General features: G+C 47.0%; 1 protein-coding gene across 2 annotated transcripts in view; it reads left to right on the forward strand.

Moving 5' to 3' along the window:
• Positions 1 to 21,397, forward strand: part of C8H10orf90 (chromosome 8 C10orf90 homolog) — a 105,921-nt gene that overhangs the window by 40,020 nt on the left and 44,504 nt on the right. The window contains exons 3-5 of one of the 2 annotated variants that reach the window (XM_075612255.1): positions 5,384 to 6,476; positions 14,982 to 15,182; positions 19,200 to 19,351. In XM_075612255.1, the coding sequence (XP_075468370.1) occupies positions 5,384 to 6,476; positions 14,982 to 15,182; positions 19,200 to 19,351 (1,446 nt within the window). The remainder of the gene's footprint in view (positions 1 to 5,383; positions 6,477 to 14,981; positions 15,183 to 19,199; positions 19,352 to 21,397) is intronic. The other variant, XM_075612256.1, reaches the window with a different exon arrangement.

Raw genomic sequence — 21,397 nt, forward strand, 5'->3', positions numbered from 1 at the left:
ACAGGGCTATAGAGCTTTCAGACAAATCTCTTCCTGAACTGGCAATCGGAATCACCTGCTCGTGGAATTACACTGCAGTCTGCTTGATGCTGCCTTCTATGCAGCTCTGCCCCTATTGGGTGCCTATGCTATTTAGAGTCAGCCCTTCCCCCCCCAGGAAGCTTCTGAGTATAATTCTGGAATCACTGTGTTCCTGGTAACCTGTGCTTGCCACAAGCACCTCTGCTTGCCCTGCTTTAGCCCTTTCTGTTCCTGTGCTGAAGCGCTGGATTCCCAGCACTAAAGCTTCCTAGTTCCTGTGCCCTGTCTGCATATCCTCCTTGCAGAGACCTTCATAGTTCCTGCGGCCTGTCTGCATATCCTCCTTGCAGAGGCCTTCATGAAGTTCCCTGTTCCTGGCAGACTTCGCCCACATCGCGCTGAAGCACCTATGCTGAAGCATCTACACTGAATCCCTCAGTGTTCCTGTGACCTGTCTGCATACCCTGCTTCCAGAGGCCTTCCTGACTTCCAGTCCCTGTCCTCCATCCAGAGGCTATCCCTTGCGCTGTAACGCCTACTCTGAATTTTTTCACTGAAGCGCCTAAACTGAAGTTCTTCGCTAAAATCTTCCTGATGCCGACCCCAGTCTGTGTTCTCGACAATCCTCCTGTGCCGCCTGCCTTGACCCCAGCTTGTGACCTCGACCTACGCTCCTGTACCACCTTCCCTGACCCCGGCTTAGATTCCGTTTTCTCTGCCTTCTCCAACTCCGACCCGGCTACACACGACCACAGAATACGCAATCCGGACCCGGCTTCGTGGTCTAAGGTCGGTGTGTACCAAACACCAGTTCAGCCCTCCGGTCCTGGTTTGTGGTGAGCATGAACGTTACAGCGCCGGAGCGGGCCTGCTCAATGCCAATTGCTACCGGAGGGCGAGAGATGCCCCAACATCATGGCTCGGAGGAGGTGTCCTTGCCCTCCTCTTCTGATGAAGAACACAGCTGCCAGACACCTGCGGATAAAACTAATACTCCTGTATCCTGCAGCAGAGTCCTAAATCAGCGACGTTCGTCCTGAAGGCCGTGGTGCTACCGAAGCCCCGGAGGAGCCCCACGCTCGAGGAAGACGTCGGCAGTGTCAAAGACCCTTCCACTGTGGAGCCTGATGACATCTCCTACCTTAAGCTGGGTGAGGCATCTTCTTCTGCCGACTGCGGCCTTGCCAGACGAGGAGCCAGGCGGAGCCCTGTTTGGGGTGCCGCGGAGTGATGTATGTCCGGCGCAGCCAGATGTGACGTCATCGCCACCAAGCATTGGTCTGCCTGAAGCTCTAGCAAGAATAGCACTATTCGATGACGTCGACAAGATGGCTGCCGATTTCACTGCAGAACCTGACTCCGAGACTGGGGTGAGTGCCAGACAATGCTCCACTCCCCCTGCCTCACTAGAGAGGTCGTCGTCGGACCAGAAGATCATTCAACGCGGCCCCTGTACCATCCCTTAGAGATCGTAACCGACCTAAATGGTACATCTATTGGACTGGTCATGGACATTGCTAGGCCCAGTTCACCGGCCCTAGTTGACTATGTTCCGTCACCAGCCCCTGCACCTAGTCCAACACCATCCTCTAGTAGTAAGGCCAATCCAGTACGTTATGTCTGAGATCATCCTAGGCCTCGACCCTTGGCTCCTAATCCCAATGTATCGGCCCCTGCTACCGCCACCTTTGTGTTTAATAAGTTCACTAGTGATAACTTGTTCCCTGGTATGTCAACGAACTTGAGGGACTGGGACTTTGGTGAGAAGAATGGGTGGTCTGATGACTGAGAGTGAAATACCCTATTCAAGTCGTATTCCTGTAGCCAAGTCCCCTGGTTCATTTAGTCATTCCGGGACTCATCCCTGTCCCAGCAATCTGCCATGTCTGGTGAGTCCTCCCTATGGACACAAGGTCCGATAGTCCACCTGTAGAAGGTCAGTCCAGGGAACCCCTGAAATGGTGGGACCCGATGTTCCAGAGCTATGTCGCAAATCTAAATAGAACATGGCTGCTGCTGGTGGATGGTTCCATCATGGACCACTGGTGAGAGGAAGTCAACTGTCCCAGGAAGAAATACCTGCAGCCCTTCGCAAGAAGATGGGCGAGATCAATTTAGGGATAAGAGTCCCTAAAGGCCCCTCTGTATTCTATCAGGAGGTAGAGCTCAGTGGGCCTAAGTTTTGGGTACTACCTGGTCAGGGAGCTAACCATAAATTTCTAAAGTTCAGCAGAGCTGATAGAGCTATCTTTAATCGGTACCGTCAGTCTCTTGGGTATAAATTCCCAAATGTACCCGAGCCAATTATGGATGAGATAGACCAAAACATCAGGAATGGCTGAGACTGGCTGTTAAAGAAAACATTAGGACCAAAACGTCTGAGGATAGGTTTATCAACGACTCAAAGATATGTTCTGTTATGGAATAATGGCTGGTGGGCACTTGTATCTACAAAGATAGGGTAGAGGTTAGGCAGTGCCTTGCTCCTCTCAAGATGTATTCCATCTGGACCAAGCTATTCGATGAGCAGGTAGTAAAGAAGCCCGACCCTAAATATTATAAAATGAGGGTTTCCTTTTTCTTCCCGTTGGGATAATAGCTAAGCATTCATCATCGCTGTAAACCAGTGGATGATATGGGTAATTGTCTGTATAACTGTGTATGTGTAAAGAATCGGGGAACACGTCCTTTGCAACATGTTCCCTCCTTACCTGCTGCTACTCAGCCCCCCGTCTTGGCACCAGCGCATGCGCACACCCCGCTCTGTTTACAGAGCGCGTGCGCACATGCAGCTCTTCTAGAGTTGCTTCGGAGCTTGGCTCCGCCCCCCAGATGCACTGCACGTCACGCGTCAATGGCGCGCTCACGTGACGACGTGCACCGCTCCCCAGCTGTGCAGCAAGTAACCTTATTGCCACGTGTCTCCTGTGCCTATCGCTTCCGCTGGGGTCACGCCTTTGCTCCGCCCCCTGTCCTATTGGCTGCTTCTCCCTTGTTATACCTTGCTCCCTCTCTCTGGCCTCGCTCAGCATAATCTCATGTAGCCTTCTGTGCCTCACAGTTCTGTTGTGCCTTGCTCCTGTTCCAGTCTCGTCTTGCAGTTTGTCTCCTTGTGTACCGACCCGGCTTGTTAGTGAAACCTCTCTGGATATCGACCTCGGTTTACCCTCGACTACGTTTACCTCTCCAATCCAAGATCACGGCTACACAGACTTCGACAACTCTCAACTCTCGAATCCCAGACCACGGCTTAACGGACTTAGACTACGCTGCTCTCTATAACCCAAGACCCCGGCGAGTATACGGACTAACCCAATCTCTCCTACCCAGACCTGGCTACGCTGACAATCCGCCTTCCAGGCACACCTGTGCTGCTGTCGGTGCGTGGTTTCATACCTTCCCACCCCACTCCCGCGTTCTTGTCTTGTTTGTGTTTAGCGCAAGCATTACAGTATGGTTATGTTATCCATCTGCTGTAACCTATTTTGTTTTGTAGGCTTCAGGTTACTGGATGGTGCCCAAATTGGATCCCAGTGAGAGCATGGGAATTTTCACCTAGGGGAGAGTATAGCCATGGCTGGTCCAGACTATCTTTCTGCCCTCCTGTCACAAAAGTCATAGTAACATAGTAACAGTGACAGGCTATCTTGTGGGGTTTAAACCCCCCTCACGCAGCCTCCCTGAGTGGCTGGAGAGGTGGTGATATTGGGTCTGTGTTGCAGCCAATCATGGTGCAGACACTGTGCCCTCCCCTTTTGCATTAGGGAGGATGCCTTCCAAATTAGAGAGTCAGTGCCTTCCCAGGAAGGGCTGAGGGAACCAAGATCTAAGTATAGCACATGGCCTCAACATTATCTGCTGGCCAGCACCCTCCAAGGGCCTGAAACCCATTCTCCACTATAATGCTTTTATGCCATCAAATAAAGAAACCTTTTATTTACTTGTAGCCAGGGTTCCTCCTGATGCTCCGTTCCCCTTCCTTACCTCCGCTGCCAGGGGCGAGGGCAAGTACCGCCGGAGCCAAGTGGCAGACCCGCCGGCATTTCTGGAGGGTGGGGGCCAAGCAGGGAGCGCTCCTGTACTCCGGAGGCCCGACATTTCAGGGCGCTGCCATGTTGTTCCTCACACATGCGCAGTGGAGTGCCGGAAACGCGGGCAGCCATTACGAAGTTGCGCATGCACGTCGCGCTAGGCACACGTGGCGCCAATGTTAATGACCCTAGGCAGGGACTACAAGACCCAGCAGCATCTGGGGCTGCTTTACCACCTGATGCCAGGGAGCCAATAGGGCTGCAGGATTCCTTGGAAGGGGAGGATATATTAGCAGGCTGGAAGGAAGGAAGTCACTCAGGGAAGGGAGGCAGACGGGAGGAGGTAGGTGTGCAGGGTCAGTGACCAATTGTTACACCGGTGCTGCCCGCAGACCAGACCCATCCCCTGTGCTGAGGTGGGGCATAGGGATACACGCACCCGCAGCAAAGGGTGCTTCGTCCGGAGTGTGGTGTTAGTGTTGCCAGGCCAGGTATAGTAAGGAAGACAATACAGGCATACCCCGGTTTAAGTACACTCACTTTAAGTACACTCGCGAGTAAGTACATCTCGCACAATAGGCAAACGGCAGCTCACGCATGCGCCAGTCAGCACGTCCTGAACAGCAATACCGGCTCCCTACCTCTAACGAAGGTGGGCGCAAGCGGGGAGAATATGGAGCCTGTTACAAATGCCTTATTTACATCAGTTATGCACATATATGACGATTGCAGTACAGTACATGCATCGATAAGTGGGGAAAAGGCAGTGCTTCACTTTAAGTACATTTTCGCTTTACATACATGCTCCGGTCCCATTGCGTACGTTAATGTGGGGTATGCCTGTACTGCAGCTCTGCTTTAGCCTGCTGTGACTGGAGGCGCTGTCACCGAATGAAAAGAACCTGCGGATCACCTAAAACCTGTCCTGTTCCCCACAACATCGCAGAAGCTCATCTCTCCTGGACCCTCACAGGTAACCTGGACCACACATACCTGTAGCCTAAGCAAAATTTCCCAAAGGGAGAGGGGGAAGCAGTGCTACACAAGTTATGCATGGTACACACATCCATAACTAACTTAGCTTTCTATGTTAATTGTTCCAGAAACATTAATGTGCAAAATACACTAAATAAATGACATTAATATTCGCTTTGGGACCTGTATTTTCAGTAAGTGAAATATTATTTATCAAGATAGTTAACTTGCAATGAGTATAATATTCAAATCAACCCATCTGAACTGCATGCAGATCATTCCACACAAACCGCTTTGTTCAATCTCAATTTTGTACCAAAATAATTTGAGTAATTTGGATCTCTTTCCTTTTGCAGAAAAGTCTTGGTTCATACAATGCTAAACTGATTTCATCCATACTCGTCATTTCACAGATGATTGATGAGAATAAATCAGAAGACTATAGGTTCCTTTTTCCTATGCACTCTGTGATCGCTCAACCTAATTCTTATCATACAAAGCAATCTATGGCTTATCACAATGCAGTCAGCATTAATAGAGCATTCACACTGCTTCCTAGCAGATTAGAGAGTCAAACATCTTTAGATAAAACTATATTTAGAACAAACCTGTATCCTTCAGAGGAAAAAAAATGCCTGAATGTGAAGAAAGGATTTGCTTCCATTACAATAACAGCAAGAAGAAATGTTCCATCTACAAACCATGCTTTAAAGGAAATTACCAGTGACCCAGCTTCTTCTATGAGCAGAAGTAATGACTTGTTAATGAAAGGCCCTATTTCTTCAAACTTCATTGAACATGATCAGCACCGTAGACATTTATGTAACCAAGAATATTATGCACAGAGTTATAGAAGATGTGGAGTTTTTAATTCTCAGGAATGCTGCAGCACAAGTTACCCAGATTTCATTTCCAACCCAGAAAACAATAATGATTTTGTCCGCAATAACCACCACAACAGGATTTACATGTCCTGTGTTTACCTTACAACTCACCTGCAGTTTCCAGCAATTGTCTATTACGTAGACAGATCCCTTTCTTTACCTATTAGTCAACCCCAGATCACCGATCAAAAAATGCACAAATCAGCAATGCACTTTAAAATAAACCGCAGTCCTTCAAGAGCAGCGCCAGATAGCGTATATGGCACAGCTAGTAGGGAAACCATGGCGTTGCATAGACATTGTCTTCCTAACGATAACAGCACTACTATTGGAAAAGAAAACAAAGAACTGAACCCAGTCCGAAATCAACCCCCTTTAATAAATGATCGGCTGACAGATAATACTACTTCACCGGAATTTCTCTCCAAAATTGAGTCAGTTACAGATCCATCTAGGAAAATTGAACAATCAAAATGTAAAGATGGCCAAGGAAACGAAGAAAAACAGCCAGATGGACATCCTACGGAGTCATGTACACATGTTTCTAACTGCCCACATATTAAAGGTGAGGCTGAATGACAATTATTGCCACATTTAAACTCTTATCTACTTTTATTATCCACCATATTTTTTTACATGGAGAAAATAATAATGTCATTGCCTTGTATATTGATGTTGACTAGAATGCAGCTTAAGGCCAGGCCAATATTTATACACATCCGAAGATTTCCACATGTGGTTTTCTTTTTTAGAAACAGACTTTAATAATAGAATTCCTTTGAAGGTATTTGTTTCTTGGAGAAGCCTTTTTTTCAGCACATTGTATATATGTAAATATGGTGCTTTGTGGAGCAAGCATTTGGATCATTATGCGTTCTGTACATTTTATAAAATGTAGCCAACTTTATTGCACCCATTATAAAGCATTAAATAGGCAATCCAAGCGCCTTTTTAAAAAAATATATATATTTTTTACACAGGATTGAAGCAGGAGGGTTTCCGAAGCTGAAGTCCATTCATTTCCGCTGTGGTAACACCCTGCTTCCGGAGATACTTACCTCCGTAGGGGTTCAGTCTTCGACTGTGCCATCTGTGCTGAAGCTTGGATATCCTGAAAATCTGACATGTTGGGTAGGGGGCTTCAGGACTGGAGTTGAGAACCCCTGATTTACAGCATGTATTTGATTGTCACGTCGTTTTTGCTTTGCACTTTATTGTGTCACAACACACTATTTACATTAATATAACAAATATATTACGTTTCACCAAGACGGGAGCTGGCTGGCTTTTTCATGCAATCACAGATATCAAGGGATCTGTTTAAGGAAATGAAAGGGGGAATGAAAAAAAAAATAATTGAGCAGCAAAAGAGGCCCAGAGAACGAGAATGGGGATACTTAGATAATGTGGAAAATCCAGATTATTCTACCAAATCAGTGGAACAGGTTAAGAAAGCTCAAAGCAAGGTATGGACCTTCATTGAACAATATAATACATTACATACATGTAACATGCATTTGATGTAGAAAATCAAATCTTTATTATTGTAATCACTTCTGTAGGTAATCATTGTAAATAAGCTGCACACTATTGAATGTAACTCATTTATGATCATGTATTAAAAAAAGGAACGTAATAAAGAGGAGTTAAAGTAAAATCTTTCTAATAGTAGGAGCATGGTATATTCAATCTGCAACATAGGAAAGGGATATTTGTTATGCTTTTTAAAAGAAAAAGCAAAAACGAATAAAGTTTGTTCATTTACAGTATATGATTCTTTGTGATGGCATAACGCTAGCATTTACAGTTTTATAAAGGGACATTTAGTTTACCAGAGCTTAAATGGGAACCGTTGAGTTCAGCCTGGCACAAGCAGAGTGAATTACCCAATAGACAGACTAAGCACGTGCTTAGGGCACCAGCAAAGTAGGGGCACCACAAAAAATTAGATTTTTTTTTTAAAGAATTTGATATTTCAAAAAAAGTATCGAAGTAGCCACCATGGGAAAAATCTACACTTTGTTAGATTTTCTTACACTCCACTATATACAGTTTCCCCATTTTTCTTGTAACAAATATGAACCGGAGCCTCCAAAAATGTCCAATAAATGTCCCAATATGCTGATAGATGGTATTGGGAACCATGTTAGGAAGTCCAATCTGGCACACCCGGATTGCTGAGTGTCCGCCAATGTTAGTGGGGAAGAGAGTACAGGCTTTCACGAAATAGAGCTCTCATCTCACACATGGGTGCAGCACCTCCATTCCCCGCAGGCCCCATCAGAGCTGGGTGCAGTACCTGCAGGAAAAACCATATTGCACTCCCCCTGATAAACTGCAGTCACAGGCAGGAGCATAAAAAGCTGCAACTGGTCTTTATGCTTCATAGTACAACAGTACATTATAGTACATTACAGCATACAACAGGTACACTCTTCGCGGGGTCCCTGGACTCAACCCTCAGGGCTTGAAGCCCCAAAAGGTTTATCCTTTGCTCCCCTATTCCCTGGTGGAGTAAGGGGTAGTATCCCACTCCCTTGCGGGAGGAGAAGGAAGGTGGCCAGATCCCTGGCTCCACACTTCCAACATACAGTAAATTTAGCTCTGCATACCCTTTTGTACCCAGGGGGAGGGTCCTAGGCCTGAGCCCCTCATAGGGCAGTACACAGGCCTTAGGCCCACCCCCCTTGTCACTCCAGGGAGTTGTTTACGGCAATGGAAGCCAGATTAACCCTAACACTGCCTGCACTGGTACCAGGGCTTATATGTTAGGCAGGGCAGATTAGTAGCCAAGGGGATACATGGCTAAACATGTAATAATCTTAGTTGTGCCATTTTGGGTACGTTTGCGATGAGCGATTTATGGACCAAGTAGAAGGCATTAGGGTGGAGTTACATTTGCCTGTTGGTGCCGGTCTACGTATTAAGAAATGTGTGGCTTGCTTTACCTTTCTTGATGGTTTTCTGTGTTGGTTTCTCCTTCACCTTTAAGGGGGCGTAAGTCTTTTTTAGCGCAGAGTACAAGGTGTTCCCCAACTTCCCATTGTGCATCACATTTTGCAGTTCCAGAGAAAATGAAAGTGTGCAGGTATACATCCATGGGCGTCCGCAGAAATGTTTTCAGGGGGGGGCATAATGTTAACTAGACAGAGAGAGAGAGTGGGTGTGGGGGTGTGTGGGTGACGGGGTGGGTGACTGACACTTTGACTGACTGACTCGCGTGTGACTGACACTTGGGTGGGTGACTGACTGACTGTGGGTTGGTGTCTGTATTCATTCACAGACAGACAGACAAAAACACACACCCTCCCTCTCTCAGACTCTCCCCCTCTCAGACTCTCCCCCTCTCAGACTCTCCCCCTCTCAGACTCTCCCCCTCTCAGACTCTCCCCCTCTCAGACTCTCCCCCTCTCAGACTCTCCCCCTCTCAGACTCTCACTCTCCCTCTCAGACTCTCCCTCTCAGGCCCTCCCTCTCCCTCTCAGACTCTCCCTCTCAGACTCTCCCTCTCAGACTCTCCCTCTCAGACTCTCCCTCTCAGACTCTCCCTCTCAGACTCTCCCTCTCAGACTCTCCCTCTCAGACTCTCCCTCTCAGACTCTCCCTCTCAGACTCTCCCTCTCAAACTCTCCCTCTCAAACTCTCCCCCTCAGAATCCCTCTCTCACTCAGACTCTCTCTCTCACTCAGACTCTCTCACTCACTCAGACTCTCTCACTCACTCAGACTCTCTCACTCACTCAGACTCTCTCACTCACTCAGACTCTCTCACTCAGACTCTCTCACTCAGACTCTCTCACTCAGACTCTCTCACTCAGACTCTCTCACTCAGACTCTCTCACTCAGACTCTCTCACTCAGACTCTCTCACTCAGACTCTCTCACTCAGACTCTCTCTCTCTCACTCAGACACACACACCACACACACCTTGTCTGGTGCCACTCTAATGCAGATAGACCCAAGGTGTAGCCCCATCTCTTTCTTACCCCCTCTCTTCTTCATTCACTCTCTCCCCTCACCCCTCTCTTCCTCACTTCCTCTATTACACCCGATGTCCCCTCACTCTCCCCCCTCCATCAATTATCCCCCTCTGACTCAAACCCACTCCCTGAATCCGTCCTCCTCACATTCATTCCCTCCCCCCCTGATCTCTCTCACACACACACAGACACACACTCAGACACAAACTCAGACACTCGCAACAAGGGGGAATCGGAGCAGGGGGGGGGGGGGAACCGGAGCAGGGGGGAATCGGAATGGGAAGGGGGGACCCGGAGCAGGGGGGGAATCGGAACGGGAAGGGGGGACCGGAGCAGGGGGGGGGGGGGAGAATCAGAACAGGGGGGACCAGAGCAGGGGGAAGATTTTGGAACGGGGGGATCGGAGCAGGGGGGGGGAATCAGAGCAGGAGGACAAGGGGGAAGCGAGAGTGGCATGGAGCAGTACTCACCTGACTTGCTCCATGCAGGAAAGGGCAGGCCTCGCTATGCAAGGTCAGATAGACTCCGCATGGGTGAGCAAACTTTTTATGCCGAGCCCCCCTTTTCATCCATTTAATTTCTCGGGCCCCCCCTGCCTGACGTAATCAAAATCACATGAACCCCCCCCCTTTATGAAATGATATACAATGTAAATACAAATATGTTTCAACAGCTCGCGCTTGCAAAATTGGGCTGCGTCCACGCTGCCGCCGAGAGCGGTGACATCACCAACTCTCCAAGCATGAGCACAGGGTGTCCTGCATAATTTTGCAAGCACGAGTGGGGGGTATGGATCAGGGCTATTTCTGTGTGTGTGTGGCTGTGTGTGGGTGTGGGGTTGTGCGCATTGACTGCTGCTGAGCATGCTTCAATGTCAATTTTGTTTGTCTCCCCAAGCGCCAAGCTTGGGAGAGCGTACACCCTCCAGTTTGTGCAACGCTGCATTCAATCACAACACCCATACACACACACAATCACAACACAGACACACCACACACACAATCACAACACACACAACACCCCCCCACACACTAATATCACAACACACACTAATATCACACCACACAACACACACAATCAATCTCCCCACCACACACAATCACAGCACACATTCAATCACAAAACACACACATCACTATACATATATATATACACACACACACACATCACTATACATATATATATATATACACACACACACACACATCACTATACATATCTATATATACACACACACACACACCACTATACATATACACACATCACTATACATATATATACACACACACACACACACACACACACACCACTATATACACACACACACACACATCACTATAGACACCACTATACACACACACACACATCACTATACACACACACACATCACTATACAGACCAATATACATACACACATCACCACCACACACACACACACACAAACACACACCTCGGCTCCCCACGCTTCTGAGGAAACACAGGAAGAGGAGGGCTTATGTCTGTGTGCAGAGGGACGCCCCGCCCCCTCTGCAAGCACAGGGAAACAACAGCAACAGCAGCAGCACGGAGTTTCTGCCCGCCACTGCTCTGCTCTGCTCTGCCCCCAGGTTTCGCCGCACAGGCTGCGCCCCCCCCTAAATAATTTGGCGCCCCCCAGTTTTGCGCACCGCTGAGATAGTTGCGAGGGCCAAAAAAAAAAAATCCTGGCAGCGTGCCAACACGCGCCAGCCAATCAGGAGACAAGGGAGGTTTTTTTTTTTTTGCAGAGGAGCGCGCTAAATCCTGTCACGCCAGTGCCCTCTGTTCCCCGCTGTTGGCGGCCCAGGATCCAGGGGGGGGCAAGCGCCCCCCCTTGCCCCCCCCTGCGGACGCCCATGTATACATCCTATTTCAAAACTGCCCACTGCTCAGATTGCTTTACTTTCTACTTATAAGGGATCTGTTGGATGACTCCAACGCCTTCATACAGACCTTCCGGTTGATCTTCAATTCTCACGGTTGTGCGGCTTCTGCCAAATCTGCACTCATGCAGATTAAACAAGGCTCCCGCACCATGGGACAATATGCGATTGCGTTTAGGACTCTGGCAGCTGAGACAGATGGGAACGAGGGCATCCTGAAGTCTGCTTTCCGTCAAAGCATTGAGGAGAGACTGAAGGATGAGTTAACTTACAAGGACATTCCCACGGATCTAGAAGGCCTGATAAGCCTTTGCATTTCCCTCGATCTTCGGATGAGGGAGAGACGTCAGGAGCAGGGCCGTTATCACAGGGTCTGGCCTGTTCCATTGGTCCCACCTCCTGAGAGTCAGTGAGGCTCAGGGAGCCACGCTACCCTCTGCACGCTCCCCACTCACCTCCTCCAACGGCCGCTGGCTCCGCCTGTTCCTCTGGCGGTCATCTTGTTACAGGCGCACGCACACCCGCTCCTGCCTTTTGAGCTCTTCTCCTCCCAATGACGTGGGGCACGTGCAATGCGCGCACAGATGCGCACGCAACACACACCGGCTCCCTCTTATCCAATTCATCGGAGCCTTGCCATTATTCTTCCTATCGCAGACCTCGCTCTACACTTGCCTCCATGCTGCTGTTTTCTCATTGGACGCTCACATACATATGCTCAGCTGTGCCACTGGCACTTTGGCTGAGCATTGTACCAGTTGCGTTGTGTTTACCTATCATTGCCTCTACAGTCTAGCCTTGGTGACTCTTTCTCTGTGTACCGACCCTGCTTTCCCCCACCATCCTCTCTTCTCCTACCCTGACCTTGGCACCCGGACTACGACTATGCTACCTTCTCCAACCTGACCTCGGCACCCGGACCACAACAACTCTCCTCTTCCAAACCCGATCTCGGCAATACCTGCAACGATCCGTATCGCTCCTGTACCGATCTCTGGCAAGTATACTGACTCTCCGTACCTCCCCAATCCCGACCCGGCTACCTTGACGAAAACTACAATCCAGACGCACCCTCATGGCTGTGGGTGGCGTTATATCCATTTCCCACCTCAGCACCGCGGGTCCGCCTTGTTTGTGGTGAGCACACCGTGACAGGGTCCTCCTAATGATGCCTCCGAAGAATCGGCTGATCCCATGCAGTTGGGCAATATGCGTCGCTCTGAACAGGAGAAGCAGCACCATTGCTCCGTGGGACTGTGCCTCTACTGTGGTGAGAAAAGCCATATAGTACGGGCCTGTCCTAAGAAAACCCATATCCCCATGTCCCAGTTGCATGATGATCCCCATCTGTTTATCTTGGCAGAACCATTCGGTTACTACCAAGGCCTTCATGGATTCTGGAGCCACGGTATGTTCGTGGATAAAGCCTTCACTCAGCGAATCAATGTTCCTCTACAGAGAAAGGACATGCCCTTCGGTATCTCCTCTATTGATATAGACCGTTGGGATCTGGGGTCATTTCGCAAGAGACGACTCAGCTCAAAGGCACAGTCGGTGGTTTGCACCATGAGGTTCTTCAGCTGGATGTTATCCATCCCCCAACCATCGATGTCATTCTGGGGCTTCCTTGGCTAAGCATTCATAACCCCCGGATTGACTGGACCTCAGGACAGATACTAACTTGGGGCTCTACCTGCGATGGGAAATGCCTTCCAAACTGTCATCCTGTCGGGGTCTCCTATCGCCCAGGATCCAAGAAGGTTAAGGCTGATGCCCTATCCTGCCAGTTGTCCACAAATGACATAGATGCTACGGATAAGATTCCCATCTTTCCTCCATCTAAGATAGTGTCCGCCATTACAATGCTCCAACGCATGCAGAAAGCCCAGGCCAAGTTGCCAACCTCTCCCACCTCATCCTCTCTTATGCTCCCCAGCCACCGCCCCACCAGTCCCAGTTACAGCCCGACCAGTCCACGTTACTGCCCGACCTCTCCCAGCCACAGCCCCACCAGTTCCAGTTACAACCCTACCAGTCCCAGTTACAGTCCGATCAGTCCCAGTTACTCCCCAATCTCCCGCAGTCACAGCTCCACCAGTCCTAGTTACAGCCCGACTAGTACCAGCCACACCCCAACCCGCCCCACCAGTCCCAGTTAGTTCCTGACCCCCACGCCCCAACCATCCACAGCCCCACCAGTCCCAATTACAGTCCAAGGTCGCACAGTTATTCCCTGACCTGCCCTAGATACATCCCAGCCAGCCCCAGTTCCCCAGAGTACACCTCAACCTTCCCCAAATACTCATCCAGATACAGCTTGACCTCCCCCACTGTGGACGCCCAGATAAACCAGTATCTGGTTGTCCTGGAGTTCGACCCTGAAGGGGGGGGGATACTATAAAGGGATCTGTCCGAATACCTAAGATGGCTGCCTACAGGAAGTGACATCTCTCCCACACCGAATCTACCGTGGCCATATTACTTTCTGGCAATTCCTGCTCCTCACTTCCTGTCAGGGAGTCAGCCTCTCTCTGGCCCTCATTGCCAGCAGCTGCTTCTGGCCTTTAAATAGCAGGCAGTTGCTCCCTGTCAGTGCTTGTGCAAAGTACTAGATACCTTGTCCTGTCAGAGCTATCCCTTGCCTTTGTTTTGCCTGCTGCTTGTCTCGACCTCTGAACTGGACCTGACTACCCTTGCCTGCCTCGACCCCGGAACGTATCCGATTATCCCTGCATCCCAGGCCTCTGATCCCAGGCCAAGGTCGGTGTATCACTCCCTACCTCTGCCCTACGGGTCCGCATCCTGTTTTGCAGTCAGCAACGTTACACTACTGCTTAGTAATGGAGTGGAAAGGGTGTACTGGAGATTATTTTAATCCAGCGCATGGGAATGAGGCTGAACTCTTCTCCTCACTGGGGAAGATGCCTTCACGCTGCATACTGAATATTAAGTACCAACAATTAAGAATTGCTTTTTATTATGCCCACAGCTCATCCAGTATAACTAAAGTACACGTGTTCATCTGATTTTATCAGTGGGTGAAAATTTGCCTATCCCATTATCTCCATAGAGACCATTGAACACAAGGCTTTTACATTTTAAAGTTCAGAAAAGAATGGAAAAGCTTCTTTGTTTGACACCGTTATTTTATGACGGTTTTAAGAATAACTGTGAACGTCTCTTTCTACAGCTTCCAGCCAGCGAACAATACTAAAAGAGGTCTGTGCTCCGGGGAACGACATTTATTTACAAAAACATCAGTCACATGACTTTATTAACCTTGTACCAGAAAGATCAACCGTCACAACATTCAATGTTATATGTGGGAGACAAACTTCAAAACTGAAAAAGGAAAAACAGGACATCCATAAAGAAAATATCCCTCCTAATGGTAAGCTGTGTGAAATGTAATCCACTCAGGGGAGTAGCTATAGCCCAGGCAAAAAAAATTTGCCCGGGGGCCCACAAATGTCTACCTACGCCACTGCATCCACTGTTATTCTTTAATGAAAAGATGATGTCAATAGTTTTCCCAATTAATTTTTTATTTTCAAAAATGTTTTATGGGGTACAAAAAAGGGAACGTTGCATTTTAAACAACATAATATATACAGTAGTTCCAAATTATGGGAGGAGGGGAGTAGGATGGTGGGAGGAAAAGGGGGGGGGGGGTTGTGCAGACTTGTCTAGATTTGGGTAGATAACCAGCAATGAACATACATCCACACATTCTATATTGGATGTCTAGAGATCACTGATCACATACACCATCACCTGGGTTGTTACTATCATGGTTTCATCCCACATTATGATGCCATAGTGGACCTGCCAAAAGATGAGTTCTCCCATTCGTGACCCGTGTCTCATGACTCATGTCTCATGACTCATGATATATCACACTTTGTTAATAACTGCAAGGAAGTTGGGGGGGGGGGGGGTGTCAATAGTTTTCAGTACCCAAGTTTGTTTTATTCATTAATTTATTCATAGGAGTTTACCAAGTGGGTGTTATTAAAAGGTTAACAACACGTCAGACCTCCAGCATTGGTAAAATTAGGAAAATTAGTTTGGTTTCATGGACGTTTGTGTTGACAAGAAAAATAACATTGTTGGTCCCTTGTGTTCATGGAGTAAAAGCTCTTTCAATGTCAGCAAATTGTGACTGAGTTGGCTACCCAATCAACATAAGAAAAATTTGTAGAAGCATTCAAATTATTTTGTGACTTAGGCTTTGCCTATAGTGCCGACGGCGGCACGATGGGTGACGTCACCTGTCGCCGTCGCCATCGGCGAAAGTTATGTTTCGCCGGTCGGCGGCCTCGCGGGATTCCCGCAATTTGATTTGTTCAAGGGCCATCATGTGATGTGACGGCCCTTGAAAAATCAAATTCTATCGGCGTCAAGTTTTCGCGACGGCTCCATCACTCCATCGCCGTCACGTGCACTATAAGCGCACGTGGCGGCGGCAATGCTTTTGTTTTTGGCCGACATCGCGTCGACGTCGCCGGCACTATAAGCACGGCCTTAAGAATAAAATATTAGAAAGTCGGTACACCCGACTTCTGGAAGTTAGTAAAAACTTCTGATCCGGTAATGTAAACAAAAATAAGTGCAACATTTATAAGGAGTAAATACTGTCTAGTACGTTCCTTGTTGAGTTATTCAATAAACCAATGAGGGCATTTTAATGTCTTCCACTGGTCCCCCAGACCTGCAATCTCTATGATCACATGATGTAGTAGATAAACATGTTATGGTTGAAGACAACGGCGGCTATTTACTTAAGTCTCCTGGCTGCAAAAATCTGACAAAACCAGTGCAAAAAAAACAAGTTATATGCATCAAGGAAAACGAATTACATTGGGAAAATCCAATGGGATTTTTTGCTTGGATAAATCTGGTACAATTCCTTTGCACATGTATAGCAAGGGGAATGAACCCCACAATGTCTGGTACTCAACAACCACACACACGACTGGGTTTTAGTATGTAGGCAGTGTCTGACCAATATAATGATGAAGTGGCTTTTTACTCTTTGATAAAGTTCCACAACGGAACGAAACGCGTCAGAGGTGCTCTGTGATGTGCAGCATTCAAGTTTAATAAAGCTGATTTTATTTATTTATTTTTATGGCTGAGTTCCTGTTGCTGTGACTGCTTACACCATTTCACCCAATTCCTTTGCACAGACTATGCCCAATTTTTTGCAGCCAGGTGACTTTAGTAAAATACCCCCATTGATTATGTATAATGACACACAAATGAGCACTCACAATTGGTTGTTCACTAAAGTCTCCCATCTGAAAAACTGTGTAAAATTCCACCTGAATTATTCAAAATCAAATTCTAATTGCTTTCAGTGGGATTTCGGTATGGTGCTGTTTTTGCACTGGTTTTGTCCCAGTTTTGCAGCCAGAAGACTATGTAACTATGGATTTTTCCTAAGAGCTCTTGCCTGCCTCGTTACATAGCTTGAACAGCAAATTCTGAGTAAAGGCAATGCAGAAATCCTAAAACCTACTTAAAAGCAACTATTTTGTCTTTTGGCATCACATGGAGAGCAAGGGTGATGGATCTGTAAGGAAGGCATGGATTCGAAAATAGCATGGAGGGCAGGAATGGTGGGGAAAAGGTGGATGTTGGGAGAATAAGTCAGCACAGTCAGATAAATGTTGTAAGCAGAAAATGGGTTACTGGGACTAAGTGATCGAAGGTTAGTTACCCAATATAAATGAAACGTTAAGTGAGCTGAAATTGCCTTTAAAAAAAAAAGTTAATTACATATTGGATATTTATGTGTTGCTAATTAACATTTCAAACTAAATAACAAAAATACCAACTTAGATTGCTACGATGATTAAATAAATAGCACGTCCTGTTATAAAAGATAACTTTTGTATTGTAACTAATGAATGAACAGGACAAACATTTGTATTTGTAGCTAACAAAAAACAAGTCAAATCAAACAAATAACTATGGAGATTGCTCCAAGATGCTTAATGCTAGCTAAGCAATAACAGTATTTGACTGGCTAGTTTGTGTCACTGTTTGAAATACTGTACGTGCTGTAGCTGTGATGCATAAGGCGGCCTTTATGTAAAGTTAATTAGTCTGCATTAATTGTACGTTACAAATGCATGCAATTGAACACGCAAATAGCCTTTTATATCTTGTTCTGCAGATGCCATACCTCTTTACAATGTATAATATCCACACTATGAAGATTGTAATGAGCAATGAAGAGGAAAAAGCAAAATATTATAGTGCAATTCTTGACTCCAGTGGACCTTTTAAGTACAAAAAGGGGTCTAGTTATACCCTACCGTATAATATGTATTTAGTGCAAAACACCAGTAAATGCTTCTTCCTGTAGAACAAAGCTATATATTTCTTAAAGTGCTCTTTTGATCGGCAGTATTGGCTTACACTTGGGCTTTAAATTATGGCTGTATCACCTGTGATGACATCTGAGCTAGATTTACTCGTGGAATGACAACCAATCTATCACAGACCATCTGTTGACACAATGATATTTCTACACATTATAATTCCTGCACCGCAGCAAAAACAACATTTGGTTGATATATAAAGCTGAACAGTGATCCCTTTTTCCCAGTACTTTTACTTTATATTTTACTGCTCAATATGGGGATATACTGTATGTGACTTTGTGTAAGACTGATGTGGTTCTTTAGCATGTGAAAGTGCTCTAAGGCAGGAGTGCTCGACCCTAGTCCTCAAGCCCCCCCAACAGGTCAGGTTCCAGGACATCCCAGCTTCAGCACAGGTGGCTCAATCAGTCGAATGGTGAGGGAAAAAATACCAGCGCAAAAATTCACCTAATAAATCTTTAGTAATTATAAAAGCATATAAAAATAAAACAGCACTTAAGCAGTGCTATATAGGGAAATAAGTGTTGCATTATAAGGGATACATTGTTACCAGATTCCCATACACATGCCGGAATGGTCTTAGTTTCCAAGGAAAGAGAAATTCTGGTGAAATGTGGGTGAGATTTGCTACATTTTTATGTTAAATTTTGGAGTAATTTGGCAAAAATGCAAAATATGAGGAGAAAGATACAAAGCATTTTGCAATGCAAGTTCGATTCCCTACACTCGTCAGTGTCTGTTATCCAACTTCTTTGCAACACGGCTCCTCACCTTTTCCCCTTTATTCCTTGATGCCAAATGGCGGTGACAAATGTAAGTACATCTCCTAGAGCATGGGTGCTCAACTCCAGTCCTCAAGCCCCCTAACAGGTCAGGGTTTCAGGATATCCCTGCTTCAGCATAGGTGGCTCAGAGGCTCAGTCAAAGACTGAGCCTCACATATTACAAGTATGATGGGCTGCATGGCACCAACATTATTCCTAGTATACTAAAATGTGTCAATTTGTATTTCTTAGGCTTCAAGCGGCGTGACTCGATTGGGAAAACTGGAGATTGTTGTGAAAAGAATATGCAGTTACCAACAGTGTCTGAAAAAATCTATATAATTCTTCAATCGGGCAAGTTTTACAAAAACAAGGACATATCACCAGAAATTATGAGTCTGAGGGTAAACGTTTTTTCTATCGATTCACATACATATTGGTTTTTATAACCAAAAGCCTTTCCCGACGGTTCCATAGTCCTTATAAGGATTTCGAATCACCATGAGAATTCAGAATAGCAATGGGATCCTTCGGTGTATGTTACATTCCTCCATTCACCATTCTTAACCCTTCCCCCTCTTTCCCCCCGCCAGGCCGTATCAACCAAATCCCAAGTAAAACACCGTAGACTGATCTGCATGGAAGACGGCCACAGCTTTATTAACATTCCAACATGGACCTTACCAACAACACATGTTCTAACTCTCAATGCCGGCCACTGGCATAACTGCCAAGTGGGCACGTAAAAATCGTAACAAACATGGCACCATGCCTGCCGTAAAGCTCTAGCATTGTCTCTCACTTCCCAAGCCCAGACATGTCCATCCCCAGCTGGCAAGGACATCCCGCAGATGTGACAACTATAACATGTGCCGCTTTTTTAACAATAATACAAAAAGGGGGTAGTGGGTGGGAACTTGTCTGGGCCGGGGCTGCTAACAGTGTTGCCTCTGCCTAGTTACAGCTTCCCTAACTGTCCCATGAGCCCCTCCCCTTTATTCAAACTTCTTGCAGGCAGATTATTCAACCCCTGAGTAACACAGTTTAACTAATCACACCTCGGGTTTCTCAACCCTGTAGTCTTGTGGCTCATTCCTAGTCAGTCCATGTGCCCTGCTTTCTCTGTGCTTTTTGGACTGGTAATCTCAACAAGCAGGGTTGCCATCTTCTATTGAAGGCTAACCCGGAGATACATTTATTTTTTTCTACATTTATCTTCTTTCTATAATTATTTTTCTTACCTTCGGCGGGAGCGGCATCTCCCCCTGCAACTCCCGTCACCATGGCTGCGCGACGTCAAATGGCGCTGCGTTGCCATGACAACGGGATGCTAAGTTACATCATGGCATCACTCGTTGTCAAGTTGCCATGACAACGGGACACCTTATGGCGCCGGGGCGTCACATGACACCACGTTGTGGTGTGTAGTGTCCCATTGTTATGGTAACACAGCACCATTTGTCGTCATGCAGTCATCTTGACGGGAGCTGCATGGGGAGATGCCGGGAGGATGCCTGTGCCACCTGGAGATTTACCACATAAACCCATAGCCGAGAGATACGTGGCCAAAGCCTGTAGTATCCGGTTAAACCCGGAGTAATGGCAACCCTGTTGAAGACTGTGAAGGAAGCGATAAAGTACCCAGGAGACGCGTCGCCGGAGACAAGGTAAGGGAAGTTAGAGGCCTCGCGCCATCCCACGTCATTTCATTTAAATGCCTTGGGGAAGAGCGTTGGGCCTCTGTAAACGCCGTGCTCCCCCCTGGAAAATCTCACGCCCCCCAGTTTGCGCACCCCTGTACTATGTCATACTGTGTTACATTGGTCATAATGTCACCATCTGACACTAAAATTACTCAGAACTCATTTGAAAATAATGACTGTCAATGGGTGGCTACTGTACTTACATCGTCAGTTTAGTTTTAGCACGATATCTGCCGAATATTGAAAATAAATGTTTCTGATTTGTATATTTCAGAATAAGTCATTTGAAATAGTAGATGCAAGGTGGCGCTGGAATCAGTGGTGTAGCTAGACATGCGCGGGCCCCCAGGCAAAACATTTTTCAGGGCCCCAGTAATATTAATTCTGACAGCAAATTTTTTTTATCACTCCCCATCCTCTCCTGATCCTCTCTCTCTCATCAACCCTCCCCATTATCATCTCTCCCCCTCCCCATTATCATCTCTCCCACTCCTCCTCAGCTCTCCTCCTCATCCTTATATCTCCCCCTCCCCCCACATCTCTCTCCTCTCCCTTCCCCCAGCATGTCTCTCTTGTCTCCCCCCACAGCATGCCCCTCTCCTTTCCCCCCCAACATGTCTCTCTCTCCTCCCAACACATAATCTCTCTCTCCTACCATACATGACGTTTCTCTCTCCCATGTCTCTCTTCTTACACTGCTCCTCTCATTCTCTCTGTTCTCCCCTCATGTGTTTCTTATTCCCCCCT

The sequence above is a fragment of the Ascaphus truei genome, chromosome 8 (assembly GCF_040206685.1).
Source record: "Ascaphus truei isolate aAscTru1 chromosome 8, aAscTru1.hap1, whole genome shotgun sequence".
Lineage (NCBI taxonomy): Eukaryota > Metazoa > Chordata > Amphibia > Anura > Ascaphidae > Ascaphus > Ascaphus truei.